Source organism: Cebidichthys violaceus, unplaced genomic scaffold (genome assembly GCF_023349555.1).
Source record: "Cebidichthys violaceus isolate CVI_PGR_0920_01 unplaced genomic scaffold, fCebVio1.0.p SCAF_19, whole genome shotgun sequence".
NCBI lineage: Eukaryota > Metazoa > Chordata > Actinopteri > Perciformes > Stichaeidae > Cebidichthys > Cebidichthys violaceus.
Window position 1 is genome coordinate 8,972,529 of NW_027176361.1, and position 17,500 is coordinate 8,990,028.

Sequence of the window (17,500 nt, forward strand, 5' to 3'; positions counted from 1 at the left end):
TTAAAAGTCTTTATGAGCTGCCTGATTTCTCACAAACTTTACAAAAGGGACTGATTAGCCAAATTTTGTGTGTGTGTGTGTGTGTGTCTGTGTGTGTGTGTGTGTGTGTGTGTGTGTGTGTCTGTGCTGACCTAAGCTGTACTGTAGTTCACTGGAAAAGTGTCAGGTCAGGATGCTGGAGGATCTCATAATGTGTGTGTTAAATGACATGTTGAGGATGCCCCACACCGCCTCGTCTCTCTCTCTCTCTCTCTCTCTCTCTCTCTCTCTCTCTCTCTCTCTCTCTCTCTCTCTCTCTGTCTCAGCCCTCTTTTTTTACTCTATTACCATAGAGTCATCTTCATCATTGTCTTGCTCCTGTCGATTAGGGGCCGGGGCCCGGCGGCTTCCACTGCTGCTGCTGAGGAGCGTCAGAGCCGGACGAGAAGCCTTGGCAGGAGGAGGTCCCAGGGAGGAAGAGGAGGAGTGGGAGGAGGAAGAGGGAAGGGGAGCCACAGTGGCCCTGGCCTTGCTGTTCATTCCCAGTTGGCGGCCATGGTTTTGTGGCTGCGTAGGGACAACACGCAGCCTTTAAAGTTCAAGTTTAGGTTTTAAAAAACACTTCATTTAGAATGATATGATAAATATATCATTATGTTTGATCGAATAATACAGTCTGAGCTGTCAGTTCTTGGATCAATAAAGACAAGAAAAGATAGCGTGAGGTATAAAAAAAGGAAGAGGCGGAAGCAAGCAATACAAACACTATGGTGAGACTTAAGTTCCACTGTAGTGAACAAAAAGAGAGCGTGCCGAAGAACACAAAAGCAGAGCCGACCAGCATTTTGTCTGTTGTCCCGCTTTAGTGAACTATTTGCATGTCAGCAGCCTTATCAACCCGATGAGTCACAGGGCCAACGGCTACACACTCTGAGGTCACAGTAGGCCTCGCGTGACGAAGTAACGTGGAAGAGTTAAATGTTAACGTCTTTCAAAGTGAGATGCAATCTGTAAAAAATGGACACCGAGGTGGTGGGATTCAAGTATATTATGAGTTATTTTCCAGTAGTTTAATTGTTATCAGACTTTTTGAAAAGACGAAGTTCTTCTTCTTAAAAATAGTTTTAGACGATTAGAAAGTACTGGCATGTCAGATAGTCGTTATCAGTATTCATAGCTCACTATGAAAAATGAAACAAAAGAAAGATTCACAACATTATCTGTTTCTGTCAAAAACACAGTAATTGTTTGACTCGATGAGATCACCGAATCTCCTGTATTATAGCCACGACAATTACTGTGGTATAATCATGGGTGGAGTGTACTATTTGAGGTACATTACTTACAGTATTGCCATTTTACGCTACTTAATAATTCTACGGCACTACAATCCTGAGTGAGATGTTGTACTTTTTTTCCCCAATGTTTATATTTGACAGCTTTTAGTCAAGAAAAAAACATCATGATTTTATGGAATACAAAACCCTGTTAAAGATCAACCCCTGGTTCCAAACCTTTATAGCTTGTGACCTCTCACATACAATCAGTGAGAGGTTTCATTTTAAATAACAGTTCAAATGATCCAATATTTCACCCCCTAAAAAAGAAGTCCAAAATATGAATTTAAATTTTTCTTATTTCCTCCCCTATTAATCATCTAAACTAGCTCCCCCTCGAGCAGCTACAGCAGTATAAATGCTGCTTAAACATTGGTGCACCTGGATTCATAGCATACATGTATTATAATATAACAGTAAAGGTGGGGGGGGGGGGGGGGGGGGGGGGGGGGGGGTTCTGCAAAAGGAGTACTTTTACTTTTAAAATGTTAAATCAATTTTGCTGATCGCTGACTTCTACTTGATTTTAAATGCAGGACCTTGGCAACATGTGTTTTAATTCTTTTGTTTAAATGAATATGATCAACATATTACATAAAGGGCTGGTTTCTGTTCATGTCTGTGCATTTAGGCACTTAACTGTCGACATACGGTAAGTGCTGCCATCTACTGAGTAAATGCAGAAGTACGACGTGAAGAGGAAGTTTAACTAGTAAAGCACAGAACCTTAATGAGCTTTATGAAATCATTTTCCCTGCTTTGAGCTGTCAAATTAATCTTGACTCATCTTATCAACTTCACTCGTGTCCTTGTGCTCGTTTTCTAAGAGCAGCACATCGTGACCTTTACGCCTCCATAAAGCTGTGGCGTTTACCTGCCGCGGCTGCCTGCTGGCTGTGGCTTTAGGGCCCTCTAGTGGTTGGGACTGGACTCTGTGGGCGGCTGCCGGCTGCAGCCTGGAATCAACCGTCACCAACATCATGTCAGCGCAGACCTCCACCTCCAAAGAACTCCACTGTTGTAACACCAGCACAAGGGCCACACAAAAATGTGTTTGCATCATATTTCCATCCTGGGCCTGACCTGTACGGGTATCGTGGCTGTGAGAGCGGGCCTCTGCTCCTCAGGTGCTGGTACAGGTTACTGCTCAGAGACAGAGGGTTGAACACACACTCCTCATCCAGCTGAGTGAGACAACCCTGACGGAGAAAACAGACAGCATCATTTGAATGTTCTGGACGTCTCTTTGTGGGCGTTGAAAATGTCAATGACAAGGAGCTACGCACATACAAGGACGTATCCTGTCCTTAATATGAACGATACACTATACATAACTGTTTCAGTCTAAAATTGTATAAATCTTGAAATAATTTCTCATCTCCAGGCCAAACAAGCAAAGTGTAAAGGGTATCACAAACACCAGGCGATGGAGCCAGAGCAAAGTATGGCGGCCCAATGGGAACAAATGCCAGCTGGGTTTGGTGATCGATGCTCAGTAGCTCCCCCGCCACACGCTTCAATCATAGGGAGCATCAGCTGTAGCTGATCTCCAATCAGCCCAGGATGGAGAGAGGAAGGTGGAGAGGACTGAGCTGCTGTGGCACACTTCTTAAAGAACCAAGCAAGCTTTTGAGTTGTGGATGCATGTCTCTACCACTACGCTCTAATTAGTTTCTAAAGGACTAAGGTCAGCGGTCCACCTGTATAGTGTGCACGGCATCGGGCGCAGGGTCCTGAGTGGAGACGGGGAGAGAGCAGGGCAGCAGCAACTCTCTGGAGACCACAGGCTTCAGAAGCAGGGAGAGGGACGGGGATGGCTGGAGGACGTAGTGGGAATACACACCTGTGTTGCACACAAGCGCACACACACACACACACACACACACACACAGGGCATGTGAGTGCACTCAGGAGGACTGATAATTCACAACATTACTCTCTTGTTCTCACACACACACACACACACACACATGGACCTGAGCCTCCAGCTGTAGACCTCTGCGCAGGCTCCACCTGAAGCAGCAGGAACAGGTCACGGCTCTGAAAGAGGGGAGAACTAGACTAACATCAAACGCAGAGGAGCACTGAGCAAAAAACAAATATGATTAATCGTAGCAACCGTTTTGTTAAAAGGTAACAAGGAACCTGGTTTCCTGTTGAAGAAATAAATTGTGAACAAAGATGAACAAAGTGGACGTATCCACACACCCTGAGAGTGTGGCAGAGAGCGTGGAACAAGTTGTGGTTGGTCTCCATTTCATCCCAGTCCAGCTGCCAGCAGGTGGTGGGGCGGAGCACCAGCGGCAGGCCGTACAACACACTCTCACACACTCCGTCTGCACGCAGAGTCCTAAAACACACACACACACACACAACCTTGGTTAGCATGCGGCCCTAAAAATGAATTACACACACACTTTTTATTTCCACAACAGCTGTCTCCAATAAAAAAAATAAAAACAATTTGTGGACTTGTTCATCGGGTGTGACCGCTGTAACTTTTATGTCCTAGAAGACGTTACCCGTCCTCTCTCAGCTCCTGGAGCTCTTTGAGCAGAACACTGTCTGTCTGTAAACACACAACAAATCATCACGAGCGCCCAGACAGAGAATGACATCATCCCCGCCAACACCAACGTGTTAGCGGTGAGACCGTCCTCCAGCTTCATTTACATGTCGCTGCTGTAAATCATGACTCATCAGTATGTAAAGCACACACACACACACACACACACACACACACACACACACACACACACACACACACACACACAAAGCACAATAACCTTCGGACCGACCGGTATGCAAAACACACACACACACACACACACACACACACACACACACACACACACACACACACACACACACACACACACACACACACACACACACACAGACACACAATCTGTTTGACTCAATGCACTTGGTTCAGCTAGACGACAAGGCTGCAGGGCCTTTAGACTGTAGAAGATTTGATTATATTCACAATGATTCATTTGTGCTGCTAGGTCCGGTAAAAATGAGAATCTTACTTTATCAGTAATGTATGTTAAATTACTATCAATCTGTCTTTATAAGAGATGACTTCATGAAAACAAATGTCTCGCCTTGGCACGCATTTTAGGGTGTGAGTGGCTGGCAATAAGCTCATGAAGATCACAGAGCATGCTGTGTTTTATTTGAGGCTTCTTTTTCTTTTGCGATGGTTAGTTGGGCTACTGAGTCAGGAGCTTGTGCTCGTCAGTTTTGTTCATACTGTCTGTCAACATGCTGGAATAGGATCACATGCAAATTTGTGTGACACGTTTGATAATGTGCTGATTCTTCACTGTAACATGTTTTGTTTGTGTTGTTGGAAGGAAAGAATAAAAATGAATGTATTCATATGAAAACACTGAAACAAACGTACATCTAAACCTTTATGAGGAGTTCAACCATATGTCCTATAATATAATAAAAGATAATGCTACTATGTAACTTACACAACTTGTAAGTCAGCCAACCGTCATCTGTGTTCGGTTAGCTTAAAGACAAATTCAGATGTAAAAAATGACTTAATGTATTTTAATACTTTGTTTTGTATTTGTTGGTTGGTAGAATGAGTTTTTACTGACTAATAAAACATTTACAATCATATCTTTTGATTCCTTGCAGCCAGTGCTGTTGCCTGTTTATCCCTGTCCTTCCCTTGTTTACCACAGTGACCATGTCCCGTGAGTTTCTCCTATAAGACAAAAAAACAATATGCACTCGCAAACAAGTTATGGAAAGTTCTCGACTCGCTTTTAAGCACGGAGACATTTTTGGGCCCAACTCCAGTTGTTTTGAGTATTTTCCCAGAATGGGAGCAGAACAAAGCAGAGTCTGATGTGACGGGAGAGTTTCATCTGAGAAATATTCCACGAGTCCCCCGCTGTCAGAATGGAGTCATTCATAGACAGGCAGGGTTTTACTGGACATGTCACACATAATCTCACACACACACACACACACACACACACACACACACACACACACACACACACACACACACACATCTTCATCTCACTCCAAGAACCTAAAAGGCAAGGAAGCGTGGATGTGACTGCAAAAATGTTGCATAATGAAAATGTTCATCTGTACTTCTACCACAGAGTTTGTTTGCTGCTTTTGAGCTCATGTCCCAGAAACAACTATTAAACAATAATGACAAATGATAATTAGTGTGGTGGAACTACAGTATCATGTAGTTGTAAAGCAGTAGAAGCTGACTTTTTAATGCATCTGGCTTTTAGTGAGAAGCCCCTCCTCCGCCTCTTACTTGATCGCTTTCAGTCTCCGTGGCGGTTGGCCCTGATTGGCCAATCCCTTCGCGGGAGGCAGGAAGTCCCGGACGCTCTCGGTCTTCACTCCCAGGTTGGGGCTCAGGGGGATGAGAGCAGGGCTTATCAGTCGCTCCTGCATGTCACACTTCACACACACTTACACGGGGGTGACAGATGTCACGGTGAGCATGAAGAGACATCAGGTGTTACTGTGTGTGTGTGTGTGTGTGTGTGTGTGTGTGTGTGTGTGTAGAGAGAGAGCTGCACCTGGACCGGGATTGTCCAGCGGGCTGGTCAGCAGGAGGTGGAGGTGCTCTCTGTCTCCCCCCTGCTCTTGAAGCCACGCCTTCAACACCATCTCCATGGTGAACACGCTGTTCTCCACCCGCTGCAGGTCGACCTCGGTTCCCAACATCAGAGAGTCTGAAGGCGGACAGACAGACAACCATCAATAAAGGATCTAAGGTAGACTCTGCAGACAGACTAACTGAATTTTATCCTAAATTTTGACATTTATTTTGAAATCTTTTGACTTTACCTTAACATGTTTTAAAACCAATGTTTTTCACAGACACCAGTTGCTAAAATACACACTATTTTCATCTATGACCACTAGGTGGAGGTCAAATCCAATAAATGGAATCCTATGGTGTGGCCTCTGTGACTCGATAGACACTTAAGGTTCTGAGGGCTTCAGTGTCTCTGGATCATCCTAAACCCTTCTTGAGATTGACTACATGAGAAACTGCATTGATTTCCTGAGGGTAAGAAGTAGGACCGCCTCTTGGATGTGAACTGACTATGCAGAGGAAAAGCAGCCTGGTCTAAAATCTGTTGCTTTTATGGCTATTTTGACGACGTTAATGCAAATCTCTGTCTCTCTTATCTAATGTTCCGTAGGTCACCTTATCCCGATGGACATAAAGCAGCTGCTCGCCTCTCCTCTCTTTGCCCGCTGACTTCCACTTATCATTACAGACAAAGAAAAAGACCTGGCACACCCTCCTCTCCTGCTCTCCCTCCGTTGTCATCCCCTAATGTCCATTTACCATCGCAAACTAGACACAAACCTCACAGAGCGCCCCTCTTCTATCTGATGTTTAATAGTTAATGACCCATCAGGAGATAACTAATGGGACTAAAGGGAGAGGATCAGGGTACAGATGGAGGAGAGGGGGGGGGAGGATGAGACCGAGAACGAGCACAGACGATGGATGAAGAGCAGACAAAGTATTTAAACTCTCCCTGCCGGGAACTTTTAGACAGAAAATGAGAAACTTTAAATTCCCGGAATGAAATATGCCTTTGCGTCTTTCATCCGTCATCTACAGTACGGAAGCTATTTTTGGGTTCTGGGCCAAAGTTTCCGAAAGCACCTCATCCAGAAATAAGCACTTTTGAGGGGAAAGAATTGTGTTTGCTGACGGACGTTTGTAGTCAGATCCCCGCTGAGTGAAGGCGAGAAGGAAGGGAGAGGAAGAGAGAAGATTAAGAGGGTAACAAAGCGTGTAGTGGCACTTCTGATGTACAAGTTCTCCTTTTATGTGTCAAACTAAGCATGTAAAGTCAAGATACTTTGCTTTCAATCCTGACACATGCCACTTAGCTCTCTCTTACTCCAATATGGATTATGGAACTGGTGGGAATTCTCTGTAATTCTATAATTCTCTCTAATAACCTACGACCTGCATGCTTCTGCATATAAAGGGAGAACTGGATCGATTCACATGAACCCAGAACAGTCAGACAGAGAGAGTCGTATCGGTGAAAGCTATGGTTAGGGACCTAACAAGGACTATCAACGGTGGAGGACAGCGAAGAGAAAGAAGTGATGTGCTCTTGCCTTTAAGGAAATTGTAATGCAGAGAGATGGAGGAAAGCGAGTTAAATCGATGGCCATTCCCTGAGATAATGTCTGTCTGGGGAATAGGAATGGAGAGAGGAGGAGGCAGAGTGAGTGTGAGAGAGAGAGGGATACTAGAGAGAAAGAAATATGGAAGTTGGTGTAGAGGGGGAAAAAAAGGGGAAGAAAGTATAAATTACACAGAGAGAAAGAGCAGGAGGAGGAAGGAGGAAGGAGGAAGGACGAGATGGATGGGTATGGTGGGTGAGGAATGACGTCGGAAATGCTTGTAATTAGACCGCGGAGTGTGTATCTGTGTGTGAGTGTGTGAGACAGAGAGTAGATAAAGAGAGAGGAAGAGATAGAAAAACATAAATAACTGTGTGCATGTGTGTGTGTGTGTGTGTGTGTGTGTCAGACTTGATTCCACAGAGCAGCACACTACCGAGTGAGGAGGTCAGGTGAGAGCAGTTAACCTGGACGTGCAGTGAGAGAAGCAGCTGAAGTGATGCGACGCTGTCTGCGTCAGCCCAGCAGGCTTATCTGACTCCAGGAGGAATGTGTTTACTCTGCGAAATCCCCCCGCAGATGTCTCTCCTTCTGAATCTTTGCTGAGTTCATTAAGTGTGTGTTTACTGTAGGTATGCGAGATTAAAAAAAAAAAAAAGCCTCATGACACTATCTCTCCATGCCTCTTGCTCTCCATGTCTCTCCTCTCTCTGGTGCAATAAGAGGTTAAGACACTATTAAACGATGGCTGTTGTAACACTGCAATGTGACCCACCTGACTGATATTGATCAGATATATTTCGTGGTCGAAGGATCAAAACAGTATAAACATTTTTGATTTCCTCTATATTCACAATAAAAGCCCCCGAGTTATTTTTTGCTGCTGCCTCCTCCTCCCTGCAGTATTAGTGGACTTGTTTTACTGAAGCTCCGTTAATCCAATTAAGACAGTTTAGGTCTTAATGGCAGGAACTGAGTACTCGCTGCTGACTCATCACATCCCTGGAAACACGCATCCTTTAAAAAGGACAGCTGCTAATGCCTCACCCGCGTCTCCCCTCTGTCTCCACCTGCCTAATGATCTGAGAGAGCCTTTCCTGTCCAGATGACTCACTTATGATTCCAGATGTGGAGGGATGTTTGATGCACACCTGAGGCACAACATATTTGGGATTCACCTCCACACACATGCACAGAAATAACCTCAACAACTTGATTAGATTAAAATGAAATGACTTTGCTGTCATTTCCCCGGAGACGTTTTTTTTTGTCGGTGTTGATAAATGGATGACTGATTAACATTTTCAGTGAAGGTTGGGTTATTTTATCGCCTCTGCCAGCAGAGGTAAGGCTGTCGCTTTGAATGTGAAAATCGCCTGCGGGGAAATAACGTAAATATTCGATCTGTAATGATCTTTCTGAATTCAAAATTGCGTTTAAATTAATGGGATAATTGTACCTGTTAGTTATCATTTGTGGATTTTTTTGAAAGGAGACCTACAAGGAGCAATCCACCTAACTAACTAATCCACCATGTGTGTCTCTTAAAACCCTTAAAGACATCTGTGTATCTGTTTGCTTCTCCACAATCAGGTTATTTTTATGTTGGTAATAATACATTCCTTATTTTCCGTTATGGCCATTATTGTCCCTCTCTCAGTCCCCCCCCCCCCCGGCCCTCGTCCGGTAATGGTTCCTTTTACTGTCGTTAGAAGAGTGCATATCGTCCTCATGACCATCAACCAATGTAACATTAGCTTGTGTGTGTGTGTGTGTGTGTGTGTGTGTGTGTGTGTGTGTGAGAGGGGGGAAATTAGTACCACAAGAGGAAGCAGACCCTGTTTTCACTCGTCCATTTAGATATGGATCGGAGCAGATAATGGACACTGTGCTGCTAGTGTAATGGTGGGGATCTTCATGGAAGCTTCAAACCATCACATGGTTTAAGAAAGTTAAGGAGAACTACTTTGAAGTTTGCTACACTACTGACTGCTGATATGTATGTATATATATATATCTATATATATATCTATATATATATATATATATATAGATATATATATGCTCTACACACCTGTTCCCACTTCCCTCGTTAGCGCTGCCGGGCCTCGACTTCCTCACCTGCATCTCATTCCCTCGTCCGCCTCTGTCCACATATAGCAGTGGAAACAAGCCAGAATTATCCTTTCAGGTTCAATAACAACACTGTCAGATTTCCGTAATGCGCTTTCTTACTTCTGGTTTTATCTAACTAGTCTCATCCTTCACTCTCAATTCCGCAGGTAACTCTTATGTAATCTAGATAAAAGTGTCCTTACTCGGCACCAATGTGTCACTTTGATACGTTGGTGAGGCGACGCCGTGATATGGACGTGTCCCCCGACGCATACTTCACAGAGTGTACGTAAACATGAAGGCAGCGCTCTGATGACTGTCTGTCTGCGGAGTTTCCCTCTGACATATCCATATTTCACCAACAGAGCGACACACTGTCAGCACACACACACACACACACACACACACACACACACACACACACACACACACACACACACACACACACACACACACACACACACACACACTGTCCTTGTCTGTCAGTGTGTGTGTGCGAGCAGCAATGATGAATAGCTGGTTGATGTTTTTTGAGACTGTGACACATAGGACATTGATCATCTGGTCTGAAACACTCGAGACACCAGCGGCTGTGTGACCTAATTGCCTTTCAGTCACTTCTGATAAAGCCATGTGGTCGGGGGGGGATTAAAGCAGATGGACACATGAAAAGGACAAGAGGACGAGAGAGAGACAACAGCGCTGCTATCTGTCCTTCATCACTGAGGATAAGAAAAAAGAAAGAAAAGATAAGATGAAAATGACTTTAGAGAAAGTAAAAAAAAAGGGACATACTTTTATGACATTGGTTATGCTACCACATCTTTGGTGTTTTACATTTTGTATAAATCCAAAGATTAAAATATATTTGGATACAAGATCAATGAGTGAAGTCCCTGAATATTCCTGCTTTTAGTTTGTGCTGCTAATAAGACGTTACCCGGAGGCTAAATCCGCTAAACGCTAACATCACACTTGTCATATAAACCTGTCGTCTGATCGGCAGACAGAGAGAAGTCAAGTGATTCCAGGAGATCAACTGCCTGGTTTCAAGCAGAATCTGGAAATAGGTGGAGGAGAGGGACACAGAGACTCGGAGAGGAGGGCAGCGTGGACGACTTCTTTGAAGCGCTTGGAAAAAAAGAGAGGAGCTCTGCAGACGGCGTTCATGGAGGCACATCAGAGAGGAGAGGAACCAGGAAACATAATTGAAAATGACAGATGTCGACTTTGTTACGGAGGTATACTTTGGGGACCGAGCATTGACAAGTTTACCACAGTTGAACCAAATAAAACTATTATAGCTAAGAAGAAAATAGTACACTCTCCAGGATTTAGCAAAACGGTGACAGAGCAGACCTATAAAAGAGGGCGCAGAGAGGAGACCGGAGCTGGGTGGGGTGATTGGAGAGGCGATAGCAAATAACAACCCTCTCAAAAATTACCTTGTTTTCCTTAAGGGGCTTGAAAGCCGAGATGAGAGAGACTCACTGTCTATCTGTGTCTGCTCAGATACAGATAAAGAGGACCGGAACAGAGACAGACGAGCAGTGATTTTGTCCTTTTACCGTCGGTGGTTCGAGAGATAGAGAGAAGGCGGAAAAGAGGAAACGTGATGGAAATGGAGGTGGAAGTGAGAAACGATCAAGAGTGAGAAGAGGAAGAGTGAGTTTGTCATTACAGAAGAGAGGAGAGAGCGATATGTATTTGGGAAATCACACTTAATCACACTTAAGACAGAAGCTAACCTCAGGCAGATGAAACAGAAATGAGAAATTAAGACTTTAATTGCTGTTTTGTGATGATAAGATGGTGGAAGATTTTTGGCAGTAAAAAAACATTTTGCGTATTTTCTAGCAACACTAGAAACAAATGTTAGAATGCTAAAGTAAGACGGCAAACACGGTGAACACTGTGCCTGCTGAACATCGGCATGTTAGCATGCCGGTGTTAGCATTTAGCTCTAACTCTTTGTCCTGTTACTTTAAAATCATCTCGTCTAAAGTGCTCCCTACGTTATTTAACAGAGTTTTTACTATAGAGCTACTTAATGTATTCAACCGTCGATCCTCTTATTGTAGAGAGAGGTGGAGAAGAAATGATTGACAGGACAAGACGTCAGACAGTCAGAGAAACAACGCTCTAACAGACCACTCTCTCGCTCTCTCGCTCTTTCTTCAACCGACCGTCTTCTGTTCCGAAAGAAAGAGCAAGGGCGGGGAAACTGAAACAGCTCTCTTGTGCTGCGAAAATATGTGTCTATGAAACCGCAACCAGGAAAACCTCCGAGACCCCGCCCTCTAATGCATCAGCTGGTTGAGATCAACTTTTTAGTTTTTTAGTTAGGAATACGTCTCTCAGGCTCTACTGCAGATCTTCTGTTAATCGCTGTGAGACTTTCATGTCCTCCTGACAAATTGGGTTTGAAAAACAAACATAGATTAAAAGATTAATATGCAGATGGATTGACAGACAAAGAATATTTTAGGAGAATATCGTGGGCGTGCATGACGCGGAGCAACCAGCCGTCTCTCGGTTTGGGACTAATAGGTTCCACATCCTGGTGTGAAGAGTGATGCACGTCTCCATCTGCACGACCACCTGCTGCACAGAGGTGTGAACAGCCTGACCTTGGCACCGTGTGTGTGTGTGTGTGTGTGTGTGTGTGTGTGTGTGTGTGTGTGTGTGTGGCAAGATGAAACACACGCACTCCTGTAATTCATGCATCTTCACGTGTGAAAATGTATCAATAGATAAAACACTGATAGAAAATACAGATTTTTGTCACACATTCTTGCTGTTGAATTTGAAAGCGTGTGCTTCCTGTCTGTGTGTGACCGTTTTGCAGTGTAGCTGTGGGTGTGTGTGTGTGTGTGTGTGTGTGTGTGTGTGTGTGTGTGTGTGTGTGTGTGTGTGTGCGCATGTCAGCAGGTCTGGGTGGGGTTTCCACCGCACACTAAACTGAACTAGCTGACTGTGATGGAAAAACGAACAGAGCGAGAGAGCGACCCCGGGGTTGAGTGACTGCAGGTGTGCGGTTGTAATCGCGTCGCCGCAAAGGAAAAGTCTGGCGGAAAGTTGTTTTTTACGCCGAACCAATTACACAGAAATGTAGGAATGGGTGTTTATTAACATCCCGCGGGAGTCGGGTTTACACCGGAGTTTGCTGCGTTCGAGCGATGCACTGAGCAGGTCATAATTACCACTAATAACATCCCTAGTTGCTCCCAGGGTAATACACAATCATGATGAAATCACAGACTTACTACAATCTTTAGATTTACTGGAGGCGTCGAACACAAATAATCACTCCAACGACAAATAACATCTGCAGTGGAAGGATGTAATTCATCAAATACATTGTAAGAGCATCAGGAAGAGAGTTTTTAAGAGCCAGTGTGCACAAGAGGAATGATTACAGCGAGCAAAACCTGCTGCAATGTTCATTTGGGCTCCTTTAAAAACCTGTGAACCCATCCTTTACAGGAATAGTTAAACATTTTGAGAAACATGCTTCTCCTTCCGGCGGGGGACCAATACCACTCTCATATCTGTCAGTCGAATATATATACGTCTACGGACAGCAGCTTAGCCTAGCTTAGCATAAAGACTGGAAACAGAGGGAAGCAGCTAGCCCGACTCCGTCTGAAGGTGGCAAAAATCCGCCGACCAGCACAAATATCTCTCTATATATTACATCTCGCTGGTTTAATGCACACAAAAAACAACTAAATGACAACTCTCCTCTTCGTGGATGGGTTTGTGTGAATCTTTTTCTTGCTTGCAGAACAGGTTAAGTTTTGTACAAGTTACAGTAGATATGTCTAGAGGCGAAACACTACTTTGAGCCCACTGTATGGCTATTAATCTTGTTTTTAAGGCTGAGCAGATTAAGGCTGTAGTCTCATATGGGGTGACTCTGTCCTCCGCTGTCAGGATGACCCCGGTTATTACCACCACATTTGCAAAAGCATCTTTGAAAAACAAAGCTCCAGCGTTGTCGCTCTACAGGTCTTTAACTCCCCGCGGAGCCAAAGGGGAAACTGAGCGGAGAAGTTGGCTCGGGGGGGGGGTCGACAAAGTTCCACATCATCACCGTGACGTAACACACGAAACGAGCCCCCCCAGGATGAAGACTTGACTCACCCTTTCTTTGGCTCTGGGCCAGTGGATTATAATCCTCCTCTCTCTCCCTCTCTCTCTCTCTCTCTCTGAGAGAGAGAGAGAGAGGGAGAGAGACCCAAATTTACAGAGTCATTATTCTGGCGACTCAAAGTGGATTTTGCGGGACGCATGCTGATCTGTGTGGGGTGTGGAAAGGGCTTAAGTGTTCCGCAGGAGGCAAATAAGGAGAAAAGGAAACACTTCCAGACAAAGAGAGCCGTTGCGTCTTCACGGTGGCAGTCGCAAAGTACTGCAGGCAGGGTAACAGTTAACATGATTACACAACACAGAACGCCCCCAACATGGCAATACATTCAACTGTGATGTGACAGACTAAGGAACAGGCTCCCCTCAGCGCATTGTTTTCTGATATCTGTCACATTAACATGCTGATCCTAAACATATATTTCATTTTTAAACGCTACGTTTCACGGTTGCGGAGTTGTATGAAAGTAGCATTTTATTGAATGGAGTTTAAAAACAATGAGAAGGAGTACAATAGATCTAGGTTAATACGCCATAAATCTATGGTAATACGAGCGAGATAAAGTGAGAACAAGATAAAAGCAGAGAGGAAATGGGATACTTCACAGACGATGTGCAAAGCGCGAGGGAGGAGAGCGGAGTAGGAGACAAAAACAGAGCTGAGAACCGCTCCTCCTAAAAAGAGACATAGGAAGAGAGGAGAACGGGGAGGCGGAGGAGAAAGTCATTAAGTAGCTGGAGAGAGAAGAGAAGGAAAAAAAAAAGAAGGCCTCTCGTCTCTCTGTTACGCTTTGATGGAGCAAGGCAGATCCTGTGAAGCCCAGAATGATTCAGAGAAAACACACACACACACACACACACACACACACACACACACACACACACACACACACACACAGAGGGAAGGAGAGGTGCAAAGTGAGACACTCAGAAGCCATTTATTTGTACTCAAGCACATATATATAGGACACAAGAGTTTACGACGGGTAAAACAAACACATGCACGCTCAATTACATAAACACACACGCTCTCTCTCTCTCTCTCTCTCTCTGACACACACTCGCTCCGTTCTTTTAACCACAGCTGTCATCTGTCCCTTGTTAAAGCTACTTATCTCTCGTACAAACTGGACAGGCAGAAAGGAAAAGACAAATCTGGAGGGGAAAACACAGAGCTAGTGCTGCAGGCAGTTTGAGAGGAGAGAGAGAGAGAGAGAGAGAGAGAGAGAGAGAGAGAGAGAGAAATAAGAAAAGGAAGAGAGAGAGAGATTGCAAGGAGAGGCAGAGGATTAGAGGAGATATAATGGACTATAATCCTTTTTCTACTGAGAGACGGATCCAGGAATCGCTGATGGGGTGTCAGTTTGAAAAAGATACTGGTCTGCTTTTAGACTGCTTCTACCTTTAGCTAAAACATGACGAGATTAGAATGTTCTTTTTACCAGAAATGTGGTTTTAAAAACAATTTTCAATTTAATTTCAAGCACAGGCATTCAGAATATTCATATTTGTGCTTTTTAAATATGAATTGACAGCAGTTTTGAGCAACTGTAATATCCTCTCATTTATTTTCGTCAGAAAAGTCTCTCCTACACGTGTGACTTTGTCACATTGTAATAATTCTGGTGATTATATTAAAATTGCAACATTTATTTAGATGACAAATTAAAAATCGTTAACAGTTAAAGAGGCACTTTTCAATCATGGGAAATCAGAATGAATCACTAAATATTTTGGAAAGGAATATTATTCTAAAAGAAACTGTAATCTTTCTACAGAGAGAGGGAGCTCAGAGTGCTTTCTTTGAATATATGAGATCTTGAGATCATCTCCAGTTTTATTCATAATGTCAGCCGTTAGCGTTTACTGGCCAAGGAAAATAATAATATCTGTACAATAAGATATGGGAATGTGGTTACGTTAGGTTGCCCCTGTGTCCTCCTGGGTCGGTGTTTGTGTGCATGAGAGAAAATAATGTTTAGCTCAGAGCTCAGAGCTAAAGAGCAGCAATAAAGGAGGTTATTGATGTGAGACAGAAGGGTGGATGGATGGAGGACGGATCAATGACGGGATAATACACAACCTCCACAGGCAATCTAAAAAACAAAACTAAAAAACATTCGGTGGTGTTTGAACAGAATAACAGCTGTCACTTGAAACCTGTATTTTGGGATTAAACACGCGGATGGAGTGATTCGCAAACTAGGTATTGGAATGGAATAAAAGCTTTGACAAAGCGGAGAAGTGATGTGAAAAAGACTTAAAGTGTTTGAATGAATATTTGTCAAAATGTGATGATGAGGACGTGGATTTTTGGCAGCAGTTTGAAAAGGGATTTACGGGGAGTTTTTAGAAGCATGCGTCACACTGATTTCCATAATGCCGCACCTTATTGTGAGGCAAGAGACAAAGGGCTCAAAAACACACAAATAGACGAGCACACTTATTTACGCACAGGTTTGAACACCCACAAATACAGACAGTGCCACACAAAGCGTACTGCAGAGTCACACGTACTGCACATCACGTGTTTTGTGGTGTGGTTAAACACAGGCAAGGGGTCCGAAAACGGCACATCTAAATCTACTTGTCCATGCTCTCGGTTGAGCCTCAAGGGATTCCTTTTACTTTTTGTTGCAGTTCTTCAGTTTGCACATTCTAAGAGAAACAGTATTTTGTTGTGTTGTTTTCATGTTTTATCGCCAAGAGCGGGTGAGAAAGCCATCTGCCAGTTTAAAAATGAAACACATCCACAGGTGACTGAAGGGGATGTAGCTCAGTGGTAGAGCGTGTGCTTCGCATGTACACGGTCCTGGGTTCAATCCCCAGCATCTCCACTTCTTAGTCTGGACAGTTGATTTAATTTAAGAGGAAAATAATATTCTGTAACATTTCTTCACAGTGATGATGATGAGGGGGCAAAGGGCTGTATAGTCTGAAAGTGTTCTAGCAGGTTAAACGTGTCTGTTTCTTACTTTGACCTCCTCTGTTCGAACAAGACCGGTACCAACAAGAGGAATGGCTCCTGTGAGCTGGACTGTGTGTGACGCGATACACCGTCCTGCTAATGGTTTCTCACTAGTCTGCTGATCAACTGATGGTGGTAATGTTTTAAGAAACGTAGGAATGAACCAACAAAGGCAGCGAAGAAGAAGACTGCATGGATGTAAACAATTCAGGATTTTAAAAAACTGCCTTTTCAAACGTTTAATGAGGAAAGAAATGAAATGCATTCAACGCGTTTGTTTGACTTCTAGGATAAACAATGCACGCGGTTATTTGTTTGATTTAAATTCAAACTTTTAACAGAATCCCCAGGATCATATGGCATCAGAAATGAATAAAAAGTTGGATATTTTGAAGAAATCTCTGTTGAAAAGAGCAGCAGGAGAGGAACTTTTCAGAATCATTTCCTGAGACAGTTGCCCCTGTCATTAATAAAAGACCAAATGATGACATTTCCCGCGGAGGAACGGTGTCGCGCTCCATGACAGCAGTTCAAAAGCAATGTGACACGAAGCGTTGGTGGCTTTTCAAGCCTGCAGCAGCCCAGTATCACATCAAGATGCTTCACATATGAAGAGGAAAAAAACATACGAATCAACAAAACTACATTATGGTTTGTCAGGTTCCTCAGTGGAAATGTCTTATTTCAGATGGTGGAACAACTTCAATCATATGCAAACTCCGACTGTGATTAACTGACACCGGCACCAGTTATAGACAACAAGGATACCTTCATTCAGAGCAGACGCTTTCTG

General features: G+C 43.8%; 1 protein-coding gene and 1 non-coding gene across 2 annotated transcripts in view; one reads left to right on the top strand and one right to left on the bottom strand.

Moving 5' to 3' along the window:
- The window catches only part of m1ap (meiosis 1 associated protein), a 28,395-nt gene that overhangs the window by 3,196 nt on the left and 7,699 nt on the right, over window positions 1-17,500 (bottom strand). The window contains exons 4-11 of the mRNA XM_068713893.1: window positions 5,891-6,046; window positions 5,620-5,779; window positions 3,525-3,666; window positions 3,293-3,356; window positions 3,017-3,159; window positions 2,400-2,515; window positions 2,191-2,272; window positions 328-546 (exon numbers count right to left, since the gene is read on the bottom strand). Coding sequence (XP_068569994.1) covers window positions 328-546; window positions 2,191-2,272; window positions 2,400-2,515; window positions 3,017-3,159; window positions 3,293-3,356; window positions 3,525-3,666; window positions 5,620-5,779; window positions 5,891-6,046 — 1,082 coding nt within the window. The remainder of the gene's footprint in view (window positions 1-327; window positions 547-2,190; window positions 2,273-2,399; window positions 2,516-3,016; window positions 3,160-3,292; window positions 3,357-3,524; window positions 3,667-5,619; window positions 5,780-5,890; window positions 6,047-17,500) is intronic.
- Window positions 16,505-16,576, top strand: trnaa-cgc (transfer RNA alanine (anticodon CGC)). Its single transcript has one exon. It is a non-coding gene; the product is annotated as a tRNA-Ala (tRNA).